This window comes from Panulirus ornatus, chromosome 1 (genome assembly GCF_036320965.1).
Source record: "Panulirus ornatus isolate Po-2019 chromosome 1, ASM3632096v1, whole genome shotgun sequence".
NCBI classification, from domain to species: domain Eukaryota; kingdom Metazoa; phylum Arthropoda; class Malacostraca; order Decapoda; family Palinuridae; genus Panulirus; species Panulirus ornatus.
In genome coordinates, this window is record NC_092224.1 from 32,159,120 (window position 1) to 32,176,232 (window position 17,113).

Below are 17,113 nucleotides of genomic sequence, written 5' to 3' on the forward strand. Positions count from 1 at the left end.
CGTGCGCTACCAGGGTACTGAGGCGAGTGGGGGGGCGAATCACCACCGCGAAGTCCTGCGTCTACGTCCACCACTGAGTACTTCGAGGATGGAGGGGATAGGCTAGGCCTTCAGGATTGGGTCTTGCTCCCTCTTAAAGCATTTTGGAAACATTCTAATTTCGGAGAACACTTGGGTGAAAACAAGGACTTACAATGTATAACATGAAAAAAAGTTGAAGGTTTTTTTCATTTGAAAATGCATTATACGAAGCATTTTCATATACATTATTCTAAACATACGTAAGAGTTATTACTTGAAAGAACCGTAGCGCAATTCTGAAAAAAATCAAGAGGACAACAGAGATCTATAGAAAGTCTTTTATTTAATCCCATTCTCATCTTTTATCTCTTCCTATTTTTTTTCTTGAAGAATTTATAAGGCTTATGAAACAATTTTAGGTAACACAGGAGTAAAATTGTCTTTAGAAAATTGGTTATATAAAATCTGAAACATTACAACAGCATTTGAGGAGGGAGGGAGAAGGAGGTCAAAAAGAAGTTACCTGGAAAGACTGAGATCATAATATCTCACACGTTAAATATCCTCAGTTCCCCTTCGTTTTCTTGTTTCATAAAGGTATCTGATATTTAACAGTACTCAACATTTTTCCATGGAATACAAGTTATATTTCCAAAATTGTAGCAAATCAACAGAAGTGGTCACGCCAGACAACATACATACAGAGATAACAGACATAGAAGACAAGGTTGGGAAGGTATTATTCACAGACGAAATCTCTCATTTACTTAACAGATCGAAGAATGTCCTTAACTTGAACTTGTTTCTTATCTTTGATTTCGCAAAGTAACTTGCGATTAAACAAGATTCCACAGAAATTCTTTCCAGAATACAATTTGTGTATATAATCTTAAGAAGAGGTTGCCGAGTCCAAGTGGTGGTAAGAAGGGGTTTCATGCTGAAATGAGACGCTAAAATAGTGCAGACCACTTCTGATACTATGTGTATTTTGGGTAATCTGCCTTTCCACATTCTTCCCTGTCTTACTAATATAAAACCTATTGCAACCAATACAAGGGATTCCTTACACACTACCAGTCACATCATTTGGGGCATTTTGGATAAGGTTGCTTTTTATCTTGTTGGATGCGAAAGCTACCCGAACATCAAGGCTTTTGAGAATTGGAACAATATAAGAGAAATTTCTATGGAATGGTAGAACAAGTGTCTTGTGTGTGTTGTCTTGTTTGTGCTGAGTATAATTTTTTGGGAGGGGTTTGTCATGATAATGGCGTATGATCTTTACTGGATATTGGGAACTTTTCGAGTTCCATTTTCCCCGAGGTTATGTGCATATACTATTTCACGCGCACCACTGTGACCTCTGGCAATAAATAGATATATAAATAAACAAATAGATATATATAACAATCTTTTTACTTTGTATATTTGACTATGGTGCTGAGCCAAAGGCTTTATGACCATTGACAGTTGAAAGCCATTAAATTCAACGACATACAAACATTTTCACAGGCAGGCGGAACATGAACAAGAATGAGTCCATTAAACTGATCTCATAAAACATAACACATCCGTTGATTCCCACGCTCTGTGATGCTCCCAGTTGTTCTAATTCCTAACATTCTCTTATTTCTTATCATTTTAGCTGAGACGGCATAGGCAACTGAATATTCTAATTAAGGCCATTTCACTAACGCTACCAGCCACTATAAGGGAGGATGACCAACTTGGTTGACTGTGGACTGACTACCACAAACAGAAATCGAACCTATGCACTCGACCCCAGGTGGCTCGTGGATGCTCCACGGTCAATGACGTTAACCACTACACTATATAGAGGTCTGCTTGATCACTGCACTTAGAGGGTCGGAACTCAATGCTATCATGTCCATCCAAGACGCTTCACGCCGCCCGGGAAAACATATTTCAAAATAGCAGGACGGGTGAGGTGAGGACAGACGCCTCACGCTATGTTTGTAGGTTATGCTCGGGGATATTTGAGTCCTGTCAGCCTTAGAAGTGAAAAGGGAGTTTGCATAAGATGGTAGACATTAGTTTAACAGGTGAACAGTGAGAATTGTACTATGGAACACGAGATTGTGCATATACTGAAGGGAGATAGTGTGTTTATTTCCGACCAGTGTGAGGAGGGGGGCCAAGAGGCACGCTTAGTAGTATGAGGTAACAAATATGCTCAATAGTACTGAAGTGTATACAATTACCACATATGAAGGGAAATCATATTTGTTAGAAATAGGAATTTCTGTAAATGAGAGAGTCGAGTTCGAGGCTAGTAACTAATGGAGTTGTTTATTTTAAAGTTGCCTCCACTGTTGTGTTTGACTCTGGGTGATTTTAGGGTGAAGTGAAGTGATACTCATAGTATAAGGTGCTATTGATGAAGGTGTTATTATCCAAATGTCATAATAAAGGTGCTGGAACAGATAATGCTATCTGAAGGTGCCTGGTTATCATCCGGGGTTTACACTGACACACACACACACACACACACACACACACACACACACACACACACACACACACACACACACACAAATGCATATTCAGTCTTCAGAAAGTGTATGTATCGTCGTCCAATGCAGACTGTGACATTAGCAAGCATTACGTATTCTCCTCTGCATAAAAATTCTCTTTTATCAATAGTTATCCCTTTACTTCCCACCTAGGAGCGTTTTCTATCTAAAATCAAAGCATCATTTTCTGAAACCCGCAAGTTTTTCAAGGGAAACTATTCATATTAAGGTTGACGACAACTAGCACGTCTTGAATTAACATGTTAAGGAGAGTGGGATAATCTATGGAAATAATTCTTGAGACTTTACAAGAAAGGAGCCTCTTGTTCTTATGCTTTACGTGGTAACTGTCCCCGTCTCCTACCATGAAGATTTCACGCTTCTGTTTTTCATCTAGTTCACTATCTACTGATCTAATGGGAGAGAATTTCTTAATCGCTATTAGCAACCATTTCTGTACCTTCGAATTATGAACAGGGGGGAGCGACCATTGTAATGGATAGCTCTAGTTGTCCTGTGATGCCACCAGTTTCTGCTAAGCTTGTCATCTATCAACATCCGCCTGTCTCTAAGTGCAGTGTAGTTCAGCACCACACAACGCCGAAGACATCCCAGCTCATGCGTACTGTCACAGTAACATTTCTCTTCCACCCATTATAAACATTACCAATAGCTCATCTGGAGCAAATCATCTTTCACCCTACTTATATTCTTGAACGCTATGGCCACTCTCCTAATATTCTGGATCCTTCAAGCTGGAAACACACAATATCATAACCGTAATTGGTTCATCTGACCACACGTTCACAAATGTATTCATTTTAACAGTACCACCTTCTTCCAGCTGCCCCCTTTAAGAGTAAATGCTGGCACCTCATCAAGGTTAAGTGGACTAACTTACGAAATTATTTTTCTGCCTTTCCTTGGGTAAATCCCGACGCCACCCCGCCCCCTGCGTCAGCGAGGTAGCGACGAAGAAAGGCCACACCCGCTCACATCCATACACCAGCTGCCATGTGTAATACTCCGAAACCAAAGTTCTCTATCTACATCCAGGCCCCACAGACTTTTCTATGATTTACACCAGACGTTTCACATGCCCTGCCTCAGTCCCATGACAGCGCGACAACCCCGGTATACTCTATTCCGTGCACGCCTTTCACCCTCCTGCATGTTCAAGTACAGTGAGTTGGAGGTTCCAAGATTTACACACGCGTTTAACGATGTGAAGATTCGTAGAATTCGGTGGACTTGATGGATGAAGACATTAGCCAGCGTTGTGAAACACTACATGACGAGATTAGGAGAGCTTTGCCTGGAGGTTTGAAAAAATCATTGACTCTACAGAAGCATTTTGTTTCCAAGAGACGTGTAAAAGCATTTTCATCTTCACATCATTTACATAAAGGGTCATCTAGCTCTGGTTGAGTGCAGTTATAGGAAAAGTTCATCAACGACTATTCTGCATGGCTGTTAGTACAAAACATTTGCAGTTTCGATCTAAAGGTGGACCAACTCCGGCATACAGATTCCCTTTTGAAGTCCGACTGACACGACATTATGTTGAATGGTCCGGCGACTTGGTGTGAAGCTTCTTGAAAGATACGATCAGAGGTGGATGATTATTGGCCCTGCCGAATGCCTTAATCCAGACGACAACTACTTAAAGGGGAAAAAATAATTGGTTTCTGACTGGCGTAAAATGAAGATGAAATCTGCCCTTACAACAGAGGCTGTCAATTCTTTTAAGATGATCCAATTGCCTTTAACATATTTGGATTTGGGCTGGTTTTGACAGTACGCCTTGTTCGACGATCATACAAACACACGGCTGCGGATGACTGTGATACTGCCTGTGTTCGATGATAGAGTCAGGCCAGCATGCGCATTGTACCCCATACACAAGCAGTGTGTGACTCCTGCTTATCGAGCTGTACAGTTAACTGAAGAGGAGCAGATTCATGAGAGTGATGATGTTCCTGGAAAGGTGCCAGACCCGAACACCCCAATTGGAAATACTTGTGTACCAACGGCATCTTAACTCCGCCTCTTCTCTGTACATAAAATGAGTTTTCTAACTCTTCGACGATGTGATTATTACACGAAAGTGCACTTGGGAATTCATCGTGTTTAATTTTCCTCGTGGTTCTCAGCAAATATATATATATCTATATATATATATATATATATATATATATATATATATATATATATATATATATATATATATATATTTTTTTTTTTTTTTTTTTTTTTTTTTTTTTTTTTTTTTTTTTATACTTTGTCGCTGTCTCCCGCGTTTGCGAGGTATATATATATTTGTGTGTGTGTGTGTGTGTGTGTGTGTGTGTGTGTGTGTGTGTGTGTGTGTGTGTGTGTGTGTGTGTGTACTCATATTTCTTGATCTCAGAATTTTTACTTTTTATCTTGAACCATCTGTGGGCACTTTGTGATATTTTAACGGCACTGGGTCATTAAACCCCAAAAAACTATCAAATCTATTTCTCTTATACTGAAAATATTGTTTTCTGCTCCACACTGATGTACACTCATCACTGCATTCCTCCACATCCTTTAAACCTCCTCCTTCTCACTACTCGATCTGCATCTCATTTCGACACAACTTTCTCAATAGACTCAGACTTAGGATATCTCAGTGGGGTTAGACGAAATCTTGTCAAGTTTGATGCCTCCATGAGCCACTTTCTACCCATCTCTCTATCGAAACTTCCTCATAACTTTTCTCCTCACGTTTGACGGTTCTGTAATTCCACCTCTTGACTCAATGAACCTTACGGAAATAGCTGGGTCTACCCCTACGAAACCAATATATCGTTTTCCTACTTCTTCTTGTCGTTCATCTCACACTTTCTGTTTTAAGTAATTCAAGCGACCCTATCGACTGCTCATGGTATCAAATCTCATTTCATCGTTTGTACGTCATTTCAATATCATTCTGAGAGTCTAAGACATGTAACCTCAAACCTGAAGATGTTTAGAAAGATGTTGGAAGTACGCACGTATGTCCAAGACATATAAAGATTTGGACGAGGTACTGAGAGAGACCTGTTCATTATCTTCATAGAGAGATAATATATATATATATATATATATATATATATATATATATATATATATATATATATATATATATATATATATATATATATATATATATATATATATATATTAAGGCTAATAGAATCACTATATCCCCGTTCTCTACGAATGAATTCAACAAATACAGAGAGAGGAATAGCCAATGCAACTTCACATTCACTCTCCGTATGTTCCTGCGTTTAGGTCTCCGTCCTCAACACCCTCCTCACTGAACGAGAGACCACACGGTGTTGCCCCTGAGCCAGACAGAGCAGCCCTCCTGTGTTGTGTTTCTGCACACGTGCAGAAGATGATTCATTTCGCAGTTGACTCATTCTGATAATGATGGCTGGGATGTCTGTGATTTGCAACGCAAGCAGAGTTAAGAAATAGTAATACAGTGCATTAATACACACACACACACACACACACACACACACACACACACACACACACATATATATATATATATATATATATATATATATATATATATATATATATATATATATATATATATATATATATATATCATACGAGTGGCATGCAAACACAATATATGTTGACTCTGTGTGACATAGTCTTACGAGAAAGGCGTCTAATGTGCAGCATTCCGGTATCAAAGGTAGGAAACCTCTTTCTAAAGCAGGTGGTCAAGGCCTGGCCAGGGAGATGGCAAGAGGGAGTGAAGAAACAACTACCAAGGAGAAATATCTGAGACTTCCTGCGTGCTGGTAACCCCAGCCGTCGTGTGAGGCGCCGCAACCCACCGTCGTCTCCAGTGCCGGAGGAGTGGTGGTCCAGGCGGGTCGTGGGCAGCAGCAGCAGCAGCAGCAACACTGCGGTGGAAGAAAACGAAGACGACGACGACCCATACAGGTGAGGGACGCAGAGAGCCGTTGTTCTGAGTTTATGTCACTAGCAGGATACAGAGTGACTCGAGCAGGATACAGAGTGACTCGAACAGGATACAGAATGACTCTAGCAGGATATAGAGTGACTCTAGCAGGATATAGAGTGACTCTAGCAGGATACAGAGTGACGAGCAGGATACAGAGTGACTCTAGCAGGATACAGAGTGACGAGCAGGATAAATAGTGACTCGAGCAGGACACAGAGTGACTCTATCAGGATTAAGAATGACTCGAGCAGGATACAGAGTGACTCGAGCAGGATACAAAGTGACTCTAGGAGGATACAAAGTGACTCTAACAGGGTACAAAGTGACTCTAGCAGGATATAGAGTGACTTTGATTGCAAGACAAGTAGTATAAGGATGAGAGGACCAGGTACTGTGGGATCTTTCGGACAGCATAGAGGTAGGACGGTGGAGACGTCTGTATACGTGAAATGGAATTTGAAGTGTAGCTTACCATTACACACCTTTACTCAATACCTATCTAGGAGTCGATCCACACTTGATTTAAACCATCAGCATAACCCGACACACTCGATTTAACCTTGTCATTTGTGATACCCTTATCGTCAGCAATTGTCAGGTTGTTACATGTTTGGCAAAAGAGCGTCCGTGACAAGTGATGGAGGAGCGTACAGGGAGTTCGAGTCGGGACTTCGCTTTCATATGCCATGATCTTTCTGTCTGAATTCCCTCTTATGGTGATCAGCGTTATGCTGATGGGCCGCATCGTAGGGTTCATAGACATCATGTATTCGCAAACCAACAGCCAAGATCTATAAGAAATGTCATATCTAATCAGAAAGGGACACAAGCCATCGTGCAACCCAATGCTGTATGTATTCCATAGGATTCACATGACTGCAAAACTCCACACACCACGACGACTACTACTACAGTCCCTCGGCATTGTCTCGTAGATCTGCTGCACCCTTGACAGCTAGCTGGCCGAAGCCCTTCAGACCACTGACATATACGCTGGAGCAACTTTCATACCAGTTTGATGCTTATTGATACTGTAACAAGCTTTGAGAGTTGCGTTATAAATCACTTTGACCATATCCTGTGCGTGCCTATGTCAATATCGCTATTAGCCAACTGGTTCTCTCGAGGACTAATGCGTTTGAGATGGATGGCAATAATAACCACCAGTTGTAAGGCGAGAAGTATGCTGTAACGCATGTGAGGAGGGAAGGTGTCTGGCTCATGTTATTCTGTAGGGAGGGAGGTAGTGAGTTGGGATGGCTCCCTCGATGCTTCTTCGTCTGTCGCTCTCTTATGATACTGGAAGCTGAGAGTTCTGTAAGTTGCGAATAACGAGGAGCTCCCAGGTGTCCACGTTGTTCAAGGGAGGTACTGAGGGAATCTCCACTTAGACTCGAGCTACCTTAAGAAGTGACCTTTTTGGGTGACGTATCGTTCTCTGAAGAAGGACCCATGAGTCAGCGATGAGTATGTATCACTCATCACGCGCTGATGAAGCAATCCCGTGTCATCCAGGCATCATGTACTGCTAGGCTTCCGAAAGCGTGACTAACCTTGATGTGAGGGTGTCGCATACACAGAGATACTGTAACTGGTTGTTCAGTAAGTGTGAAGTGGGAAGCAGGCCCTGGAGTGTGGCGGCTCAAGTGTGCTGTAACCAAACCCTGGCGACGACTTGTGACGTGACTTTCGTGTTGTTTTGGTGCTTGGGAGTGCGTCTGTTAAAGTGCGAGAATATATATATATATATATATATATATATATATATATATATATATATATATATATATATATATATATATATATATATATATATATATATATATATATATATATATATATATATATATCCAGTGATGGATTGCGCAAAAGATGCTTGTGGCATGAGAAGAGTGGGAGGTGGGTTGTTTAGAAAGGGTAGTGAGTGGTGGGATGAAGAAGTAAGAGTATTAGTGAAAGAGAAGAGAGAGGCATTTGGACGATTTTTGCAGGGAAAAAATGCATTTGAGTGGGAGAAGTATAAAAGAAAGAGACAGGAGGTCAAGAGAAAGGTGCAAGAGGTGAAAAAAAGGGCAAATGAGAGTTGGGGTGAGAGACTATCAGTAAATTTTAGGGAGAATAAAAAGATGTTCTGGAAGGAGGTAAATAGGGTGCGTAAGACAAGGGAGCAAATGGGAACTTCAGTGAAGGGCGTAAATGGGGAGGTGATAACAAGTAGCGGTGATGTGAGAAGGAGATGGAATGAGTATTTTGAAGGTTTGTTGAATGTGTCTGATGACAGAGTGGCAGATATAGGGTGTTTTGGTCGAGGTGGTGTGCAAAGTGAGAGGGTTAGGGAAAATGATTTGGTAAACAGAGAAGAGGTAGTAAAAGCTTTGCGGAAGATGAAAGCCGGCAAGGCAGCAGGTTTGGATGGCATTGCAGTGGAATTTATTAAGAAAGGGGGTGACTGTATTGTTGACTGGTTGGTAAGGTTATTTAATGTATGTATGACTCATGGTGAGGTGCCTGAGGATTGGCGGAATGCGTGCATAGTGCCATTGTACAAAGGCAAAGGGGATAAGAGTGAGTGCTCAAATTACAGAGGTATAAGTTTGTTGAGTATTCCTGGTAAATTATATGGGAGGGTATTGATTGAGAGGGTGAAGGCATGTACAGAGCATCAGATTGGGGAAGAGCAGTGCGGTTTCAGAAGTGGTAGAGGATGTGTGGATCAGGTGTTTGCTTTGAAGAATGTATGTGAGAAATACTTAGAAAAGCAAATGGATTTGTATGTAGCATTTATGGATCTGGAGAAGGCATATGATAGAGTTGATAGAGATGCTCTGTGGAAGGTATTAAGAATATATGGTGTGGGAGGCAAGTTGTTAGAAGCAGTGAAAAGTTTTTATCGAGGATGTAAGGCATGTGTACGTGTAGGAAGAGAGGAAAGTGATTGGTTCTCAGTGAATGTAGGTTTGCGGCAGGGGTGTGTGATGTCTCCATGGTTGTTTAATTTGTTTATGGATGGGGTTGTTAGGGAGGTAAATGCAAGAGTCCTGGAAAGAGGGGCAAGTATGAAGTCTGTTGGGGATGAGAGAGCTTGGGAAGTGAGTCAGTTGTTGTTCGCTGATGATACAGCGCTGGTGGCTGATTCATGTGAGAAACTGCAGAAGCTGGTGACTGAGTTTGGTAAAGTGTGTGGAAGAAGAAAGTTGAGAGTAAATGTGAATAAGAGCAAGGTTATTAGGTACAGTAGGGGTGAGGGTCAAGTCAATTGGGAGGTGAGTTTGAATGGAGAAAAACTGGAGGAAGTGAAGTGTTTTAGATATCTGGGAGTGGATCTGTCAGCGGATGGAACCATGGAAGCGGAAGTGGATCATAGGGTGGGGGAGGGGGCGAAAATTTTGGGAGCCTTGAAAAATGTGTGGAAGTCGAGAACATTATCTCGGAAAGCAAAAATGGGTATGTTTGAGGGAATAGTGGTTCCAACAATGTTGTATGGTTGCGAGGCGTGGGCTATGGATAGAGATGTGCGCAGGAGGATGGATGTGCTGGAAATGAGATGTTTGAGGACAATGTGTGGTGTGAGGTGGTTTGATCGAGTAAGTAACGTAAGGGTAAGAGAGAGGTGTGGAAATAAAAAGAGCGTGGTTGAGAGAGCAGAAGAGGGTGTTTTGAAATGGTTTGGGCACATGGAGAGAATGAGTGAGGAGAGATTGACCAAGAGGATATATGTGTCGGAGGTGGAGGGAACGAGGAGAAGAGGGAGACCAAATTGGAGGTGGAAAGATGGAGTGAAAAAGATTTTGTGTGATCGGGGCCTGAACATGCAGGAGGGTGAAAGGAGGGCAAGAAATAGAGTGAATTGGAGTCATGTGGTATACAGGGGTTGACGTGCTGTCAGTGGATTGAAGCAAGGCATGTGAAGCGTCTGGGGTAAACCATGGAAAGCTGTGTAGGTATGTATATTTGCGTGTGTGGACGTGTGTATGTACATGTGTATGGGGGGGGGGGGGTTGGGCCATTTCTTTCGTCTGTTTCCTTGCGCTACCTCGCAAACGCGGGAGACAGCGACAAAGTATAAAAAAAAAAAAAAAAAAAATATATATATATATATATATAAACCTGGACGACGATGACATGACCCTTGAGAGTGACAACACGACCCTTGATTATGATGGTATGGCGTTCGACCCAATCCTTCAGGGTCAAGTCATAAGATACGCCAACATACTCAAGGGTCGTACCGTCATGATAAATGGGTTCGTATGACACTGTTCTTGCGCTTGTGTGTTGTACGGGTTAATGGGGTAGAAACCTTCAAAACTACTCCCGATATGCCGACGACTTGACTGGTGTACCCGTAATACATACGGAACCATTAGTAGGCCCGACCTGCCAGGTTCCCATAGAGTACCTTTACAGGATGGAAAATGTCTTGAAAAGTCTCTCTCTCTCTCTCTCTCTCTCTCTCTCTCTCTCTCTCTCTCTCTCTCTCTCTCTCTCTCTCTCTCTCTCTCTCTCTCTCTCTCTCTCTCTCTCTCTCCACTCTCTCCCCCAGCTCGATACCTGAATGACGCCTGATTAGAACCAACCATCTTCACTAAGGAGTGTCTACCTTCGAGGATTTGGATCATGAAAGACATATAGATGTGAGATGCCTTTGCCAGTGAACTAGAAAACCAGTAACTCAGTCTCAGTCTCCTCTCGAGAGACCTATGTGGGGAGAGCTGCAGTTGCCTCAGTGTAAACATACCTGCCATATCTTTTTTTTGTGGCTCTTCGACCGTTGAACTTGTGACCCAGGTGACCCCCAGCGATTCAATAACAGTTTCCTCGAGGGTCAGAGGAGCGATCACCCGACACCCGTCCGTTATCAGAGTCAACCTCGTACTAACCAGTGCTGTACGGATACAAGAACTGGCCTATACCTACTAATGTGAATGTCGTTGACAATCCTTAAACAAGAGCAGAGTTTAGCAAGCAAATAGTTTAAGTCTCCCATAATTATGTGTATGTCAACTATCAACATTACCGTAAAGCAATCATCGTGAAATTATTCATCACTTCATAGTCACCATTAAACGTATAATGTTTGTTAACAATATCACGGCAGTGCAACCCATATGTAACTTTATATCACGTAATGTTAAACTGATCACCACTAGATGTGTAATGCATAAGCCATGAAATTGGCTCCGTACAACTTCCTCTACCATGTAGACAGACATCGCTCGTGCGCTTGCTCAAAGGGTGGTAGTATCCAGACCCACCTTGATCATAAGCTCTTGTATGACTAAATCAGCCAAATGGTGGCTTGAATTCAGTAAAACCGTCTTTGTTCATCTAGTCATGTTACCACACAGGACAATGGTGATGAAAGGTCTGTGAAAGCCATCTTTAAAGAACCTGGGTACTGACAAGAGAAAAATGAAGACGTAGGCTCAGGGAAAGGAGGAAGAAATCGTTTGATAAACGTCAAGAAATGATGGAAAATAGGGATAACAGGAGAATAATGAAGAGAAGTTCGTCGGAAACGAATCAGCAGTAACAGAGCATTCCTTCAAACGTGGAAATTCAGAGAGCAAGGCTGCTGAAACAGAAGAGGGTATGTGTAAGAAGCTGAATGGTGAATGACAAACTTTATGAAGGACGACACCTTTGCCCTCAACGTCATGGAGATGTACTGAGCAAGAGTGCCATAGGAAGCATTAGTATTTGTACAGACGATATGCAAGTTGTGTACTGAAGGTTCTTGTAGCATACAAGGGTTGTAGACACGATAAAATCTCACCAGATGTGTTCAAAGAACGTGTACAAACGCATGAATATCTAAGTTAAATGAATTAAAGAAAAAGAAAGAAAAAAAAAGGTTTGAACCCGCGACATGCATTTTGTCACAACCTGTTTGTGTAGACCAGCCACTCGAGAATTGGCTGTTATGATGCCGGCTTCTACCCTGGAACAGTTGTGCTGTTGAATTCTCTTCCTTCTTCTGTTTTTCCCCTCTTCCTTTCAGAGTCAGGTCTACAGACATCCGCAGAAACCCTAATTAATATCGACTTTCTTTCTCTTTCTCTTTTTTTCTTTCCCCAAGATGGCTTTGATTCGAAGGACGTCTTCGATGGACGGAATGCTAGCTGAGTGGATGGAAACACAGGACACATGTCGGAGGTGTATTCTCAAGCTATGTTGAAGTAACCAATTGGGTATCACTTAACTCTGTCTTGGCGCTGCTGTTATTGTGGATCTATGTAAATGAAATGCAAAAAAAGGGTCGTGAATCATAGCTAAACATACTGGCAGATGACGTTCGAGTCATGGGGGAAGTTAAATTGTCAAGGACAATGATGATCCATGAAGTAAAAAAAAGATAAAGCTTCAGTTTTGGCTAGACACAATAAATTCTCACCAGACCCGATTGTTTATAGGGTTGAAAAGACCATCAGAAAGATAGTTATTCGTAATCTCTATCCACTGACAAACGACAACTTTGGGAAGCTATGTATGAGAATAATTTTGGCTTTTCACCACTCGCCCCATAAAGACAGTATTAGGAGAACTGTCAAGGAGACAAATGACATTCTAGTTGAAGTCAATGTTGCATATAAGGACATGGGCAATGCAGCGTCCAGTAGAATATCTACAATGATATATATATATATATATATATATATATATATATATATATATATATATATATATATATATATCATACCAAAATTACAGCCCGCATTACCAGATGGGGTGAGCCATCCGAGGAAACGTTTAGACCTGAAAGTTATGATAACGATGATGGTAACTGAATCCACGAGGGAGAGTCACAGGGAGAGGCTAGGGTCATAGTGTTCACCCTGGATGTGAGGAGAAAGGAGGGAGACATATGATATCGATTGATGAAATTAACCAAAATAATACGAGACATTTTGAAACTGTATAGTTTATAACTTGTATAACTTGTATAGTTAGAGCATTGAGATGTCCAGGTGAATTAAACATGATAGTGAAGCGAGTGTGAATGTTGACTACAAACTGAAATAAGGAAGAGAAGATATGCATGTCAGTAGAGAGAGTTTAGGGCGTCACACGCGTTAGTTCTCCCTCCCTGTGGCTGCAGGTAGGTAGGGTGTAGGTAATTGAATACAAGTAATTACATGGACAAAACACACGCTCACACACACACACACACACACACACACACACACACACACCGCACGCACGCATGCACATAAGGACATAAGAGATTAAGCAAAAAACTTGTTACAAAGATGTAAAGAAGTACTTTATGGGATAAGAGTGGTGGATGAATGGTGTAAAATGAATGTAGACATGGTTAAAGCAGACAGTATACATAAACTTACGATTTATGGCAGTACTGAATGTTGAAGAGATGGGGCCCCACGAGTGTAAAACTCCCTCCCCGTCCAGTACAAATACGTAATTACGCACACACACACACACACACACACACACTTGCACGAAAGCACGCTCATAATGATTCACATAATCGCACATACTACAGAGAGTCAGACATACACGTGTGTATATGTATGGCAAAAGCATAATGTACAGCTTCAAAAGCTGACTGAATGGTAAGCATTCCTTTCCTGTCCGATATATATATGTTGTAACGAGAGACAGGATGACATTATCCCTGTGTCTATCATCACTGACGCCTTGACGGAGCTTTAGACGATGGGGCAATACAATCACATCCTCCCTTAGTTATCACACGTGGCTGAACATTGTTGCAGTGGCTGTTTTGGTAGGTGGAGGGGCGGGGCGGACCGAAATGAGTCTACATATGCATCCATTTCCAAAGTGGAGGCAAACGTGTTGCCCAGCTGTTTTCGAGTGACTGTGTTGGTTTATAGTGTTTTACCCCGAAACGTTGCGAAAGATGATATCTGTGACCTACGTTGTTTTATAAGACTGTTGATCTAAATTTAAGATAAGTGAACCATCCGTGTTCCAGACAATCGTCTTGGGGGCAAAGGATACGAATGAAAATTATACATGTTGGAAGGGGGAAAAGAGAAATAAGAGAACCATAGGAAGATCAGTATGTCTCCTTCCCTTACAGGGGAAGACATGAATATCGAACGATCTCTGGCAATTGACTATGGAAGACTTGGGAACGCCATGTATGGTGTACTCTAACCTTGGAACATTAGCATTTGGGCAACTACGCAGCTCCACGTACGTAGACTGGGTAACGGGGCAAGGAGGCCGTCATATGATTAGGGGGGGTTAGCTTAGCCTAATAAATCTCCTCGAAAAACAGAACACAAAAAAAATGGTACAACACAAATTTATGCACGTCCTTAGTCTGGCCCTGGGCTGTATAAATAAGGCACCAAAAACACATGCTTCCAGATAATATCATCCACATGCATCGAAAAAAAAACTTGTACCATAATACCTGTACACACTTTAGTCTTCTTTTCCATTTCATACCATCCCTTCCCCTGTCCCACCCTTTTTTTTTTCTTCCTACCGTCCGACCATCCCTGTCTGAGATAAAAGGGAGGGTGGTCCTTGGGGCCATGGGGCTAGACTAATGCTTGGCTGATCTTGAATTAAGAACATCACCCTGTAACACTTAACTGGTATGAGATGGGCGGTTCCAGCTGAGTCACAGATTAATAACTGCTTTCATTGTGGCTTTTATAATGCTAATGTCGGGTTATCACTCGCTGGGGGTACAACTTCTCTTGCGCACTTACCCTTGGCATACATTGCCATCATCATGAGATCTGGGCATACACTGTTTTACACATGGGGGTGTTGGGTTGGGGTTCCTGCTGGTGGTGGTGGTGTCTGTTGTGCTCGTAAGGCACTCGCATGGTGGTTACGTCGAACCTGCGGTAAGTGGGACGTGATGTCAGAAGATCTTGGACTTTGTCGTGGTGCAACGCGAAGTCTAGACCAGCGACCGCCTCATAGCATAGGAGGAGAGATAAGGGCCAATTGAGGTAGTAAGTGCTCATTACTCACATGCCCTGCATTCTCTGCACACAGACTCACTCACAACAACATCTCAACATTTTTATGACCCTGTTGTTCCGACGGGTGGACGTGGACGGCACCCTGAGTGCTACAGGAGCCCCATAAGGATAGAAGGGATTCCTGGGGATAAAAGTAAAAATAATTGAGGGGGACGAGGGATACCAGCCGCGTCAATTGTTTGCCCAGGAGTAATGGCAATGTATACCACCTGTATTGTGTCGAATGGTGTGGTGTACATTGATAAGCGTTGTAAACCGTGTGTGCTCTTACAGAACATTGTAAGTTGTATCTGTTGCCGTACATGTTGGTGTCTCTGCTTATGTTGTAGTATATATCTATTTCATTTTGAAGGTTCTAGTCAAGGGCAAAAGTCCCCATCAAGGCCGGACCTTGATTGAAATCCAGAGAGGACTACGAATGGGAAAGAGACATGGAAAAGTATTCACGAAGTATGGTACTGTAGACTCTGTATGTTACGACGTGTATAGTGTTTGTGTATGTGTTATCACAGTGCTGCTGACTGTGTGCGATGGGATGGTACCCTCTAGACTATATATACTGCAATATGGTAGTATAGGAATCTGTGTATGTTTCAACACAGAAGCATAATTTTTCTGCGTGTTTTGGTACAGTTCTGTTAACTTCGTGTATGTTGGAACAGAGGGAGTATTGCGGGCTGCGTGTGTACTGTACCACAGTGCTGTAGACTCTATGTAGGATGACACTACGAACTGTAGACTCTCTAAATGTTGTATTCTACCATACGTATACTTCTACAGGTTTTCTCTACGCTGTGATACAGTGTTGTAGACTCTTATCAGTAACAAGATATGAAATACTGTCTAGTAAAGATTACGTAATCATCCAATTTCTAGCAATTAATGAATATAAGATCAGTCCACTGAGGCCTAAGAAAGGTCTCCGTAATCCTTTATGGAGTTCACTTGTGGTTGCTGGCATAAATCGCTGATCATTTAATGAACGAGACGTGATAAGAATCTAACTCATAACCCTGTGTGGCAGTCCCTATGTAAATGAAGGAGAAGGTAACTGTTCATTCAGAATCTTCTTCTTCATTATCATCTTCATCATTATCTTCGTCATGCTCTTCCTCCTCTTGGTGAGCATCCCGAAATTACCAAATCCTTCGGTAATCACAAGTTGGCCTCAAGGGACGAATCATCGTAACAGCGACCGTTTCTGCCGACGATACCTCCTCGAAGTCCAGTAGTCGAACACGTACTTGACCGTCGCTGTCGATTCTGGACAAGGGTGTTATCACCACAGAAGTCACTCTGGGCGTAATCCTTCATATGAACTTGGGTTATAGCTTTGGCCGTGGCTATATCGGCCTCCACACACACACACATTCACAGAACGGTTTTCTATTCCAAGAATTCCAGAGGGTCTCACCTCTACTGTCTTCCATAACAAATTGCTTCTGGGAACTCCGTTGTTCGTCCATAAAACCGTGGCGCTCCACCATCTCCAGCCAAAGATTGTTCAGGATACAAGCCGCATTTATAATCTCTCGTCTGTCATCTTGATTTTGGGCAATCTCGATGGC

General features: G+C 42.1%; 1 protein-coding gene across 3 annotated transcripts in view; it reads left to right on the forward strand.

The window, feature by feature from the left end:
- Positions 1–6,283: 6,283 nt before the first annotated feature.
- Positions 6,284–17,113, forward strand: part of LOC139747034 (probable G-protein coupled receptor Mth-like 3) — a 55,986-nt gene continuing 45,156 nt past the window's right edge. The window contains exon 1 of one of the 3 annotated variants that reach the window (XM_071658907.1): positions 6,284–6,533. Coding sequence is in view for 1 of the 3 variants with exons in the window: in XM_071658820.1 (XP_071514921.1) it covers positions 15,382–15,404 (23 nt within the window). In the remaining 2 variants the exon portion in view is untranslated. Of the gene's footprint in view, positions 6,534–15,366; positions 15,405–17,113 lie in introns of those variants that run through there. The other 2 variants (XM_071659002.1, XM_071658820.1) reach the window with 2 other exon arrangements.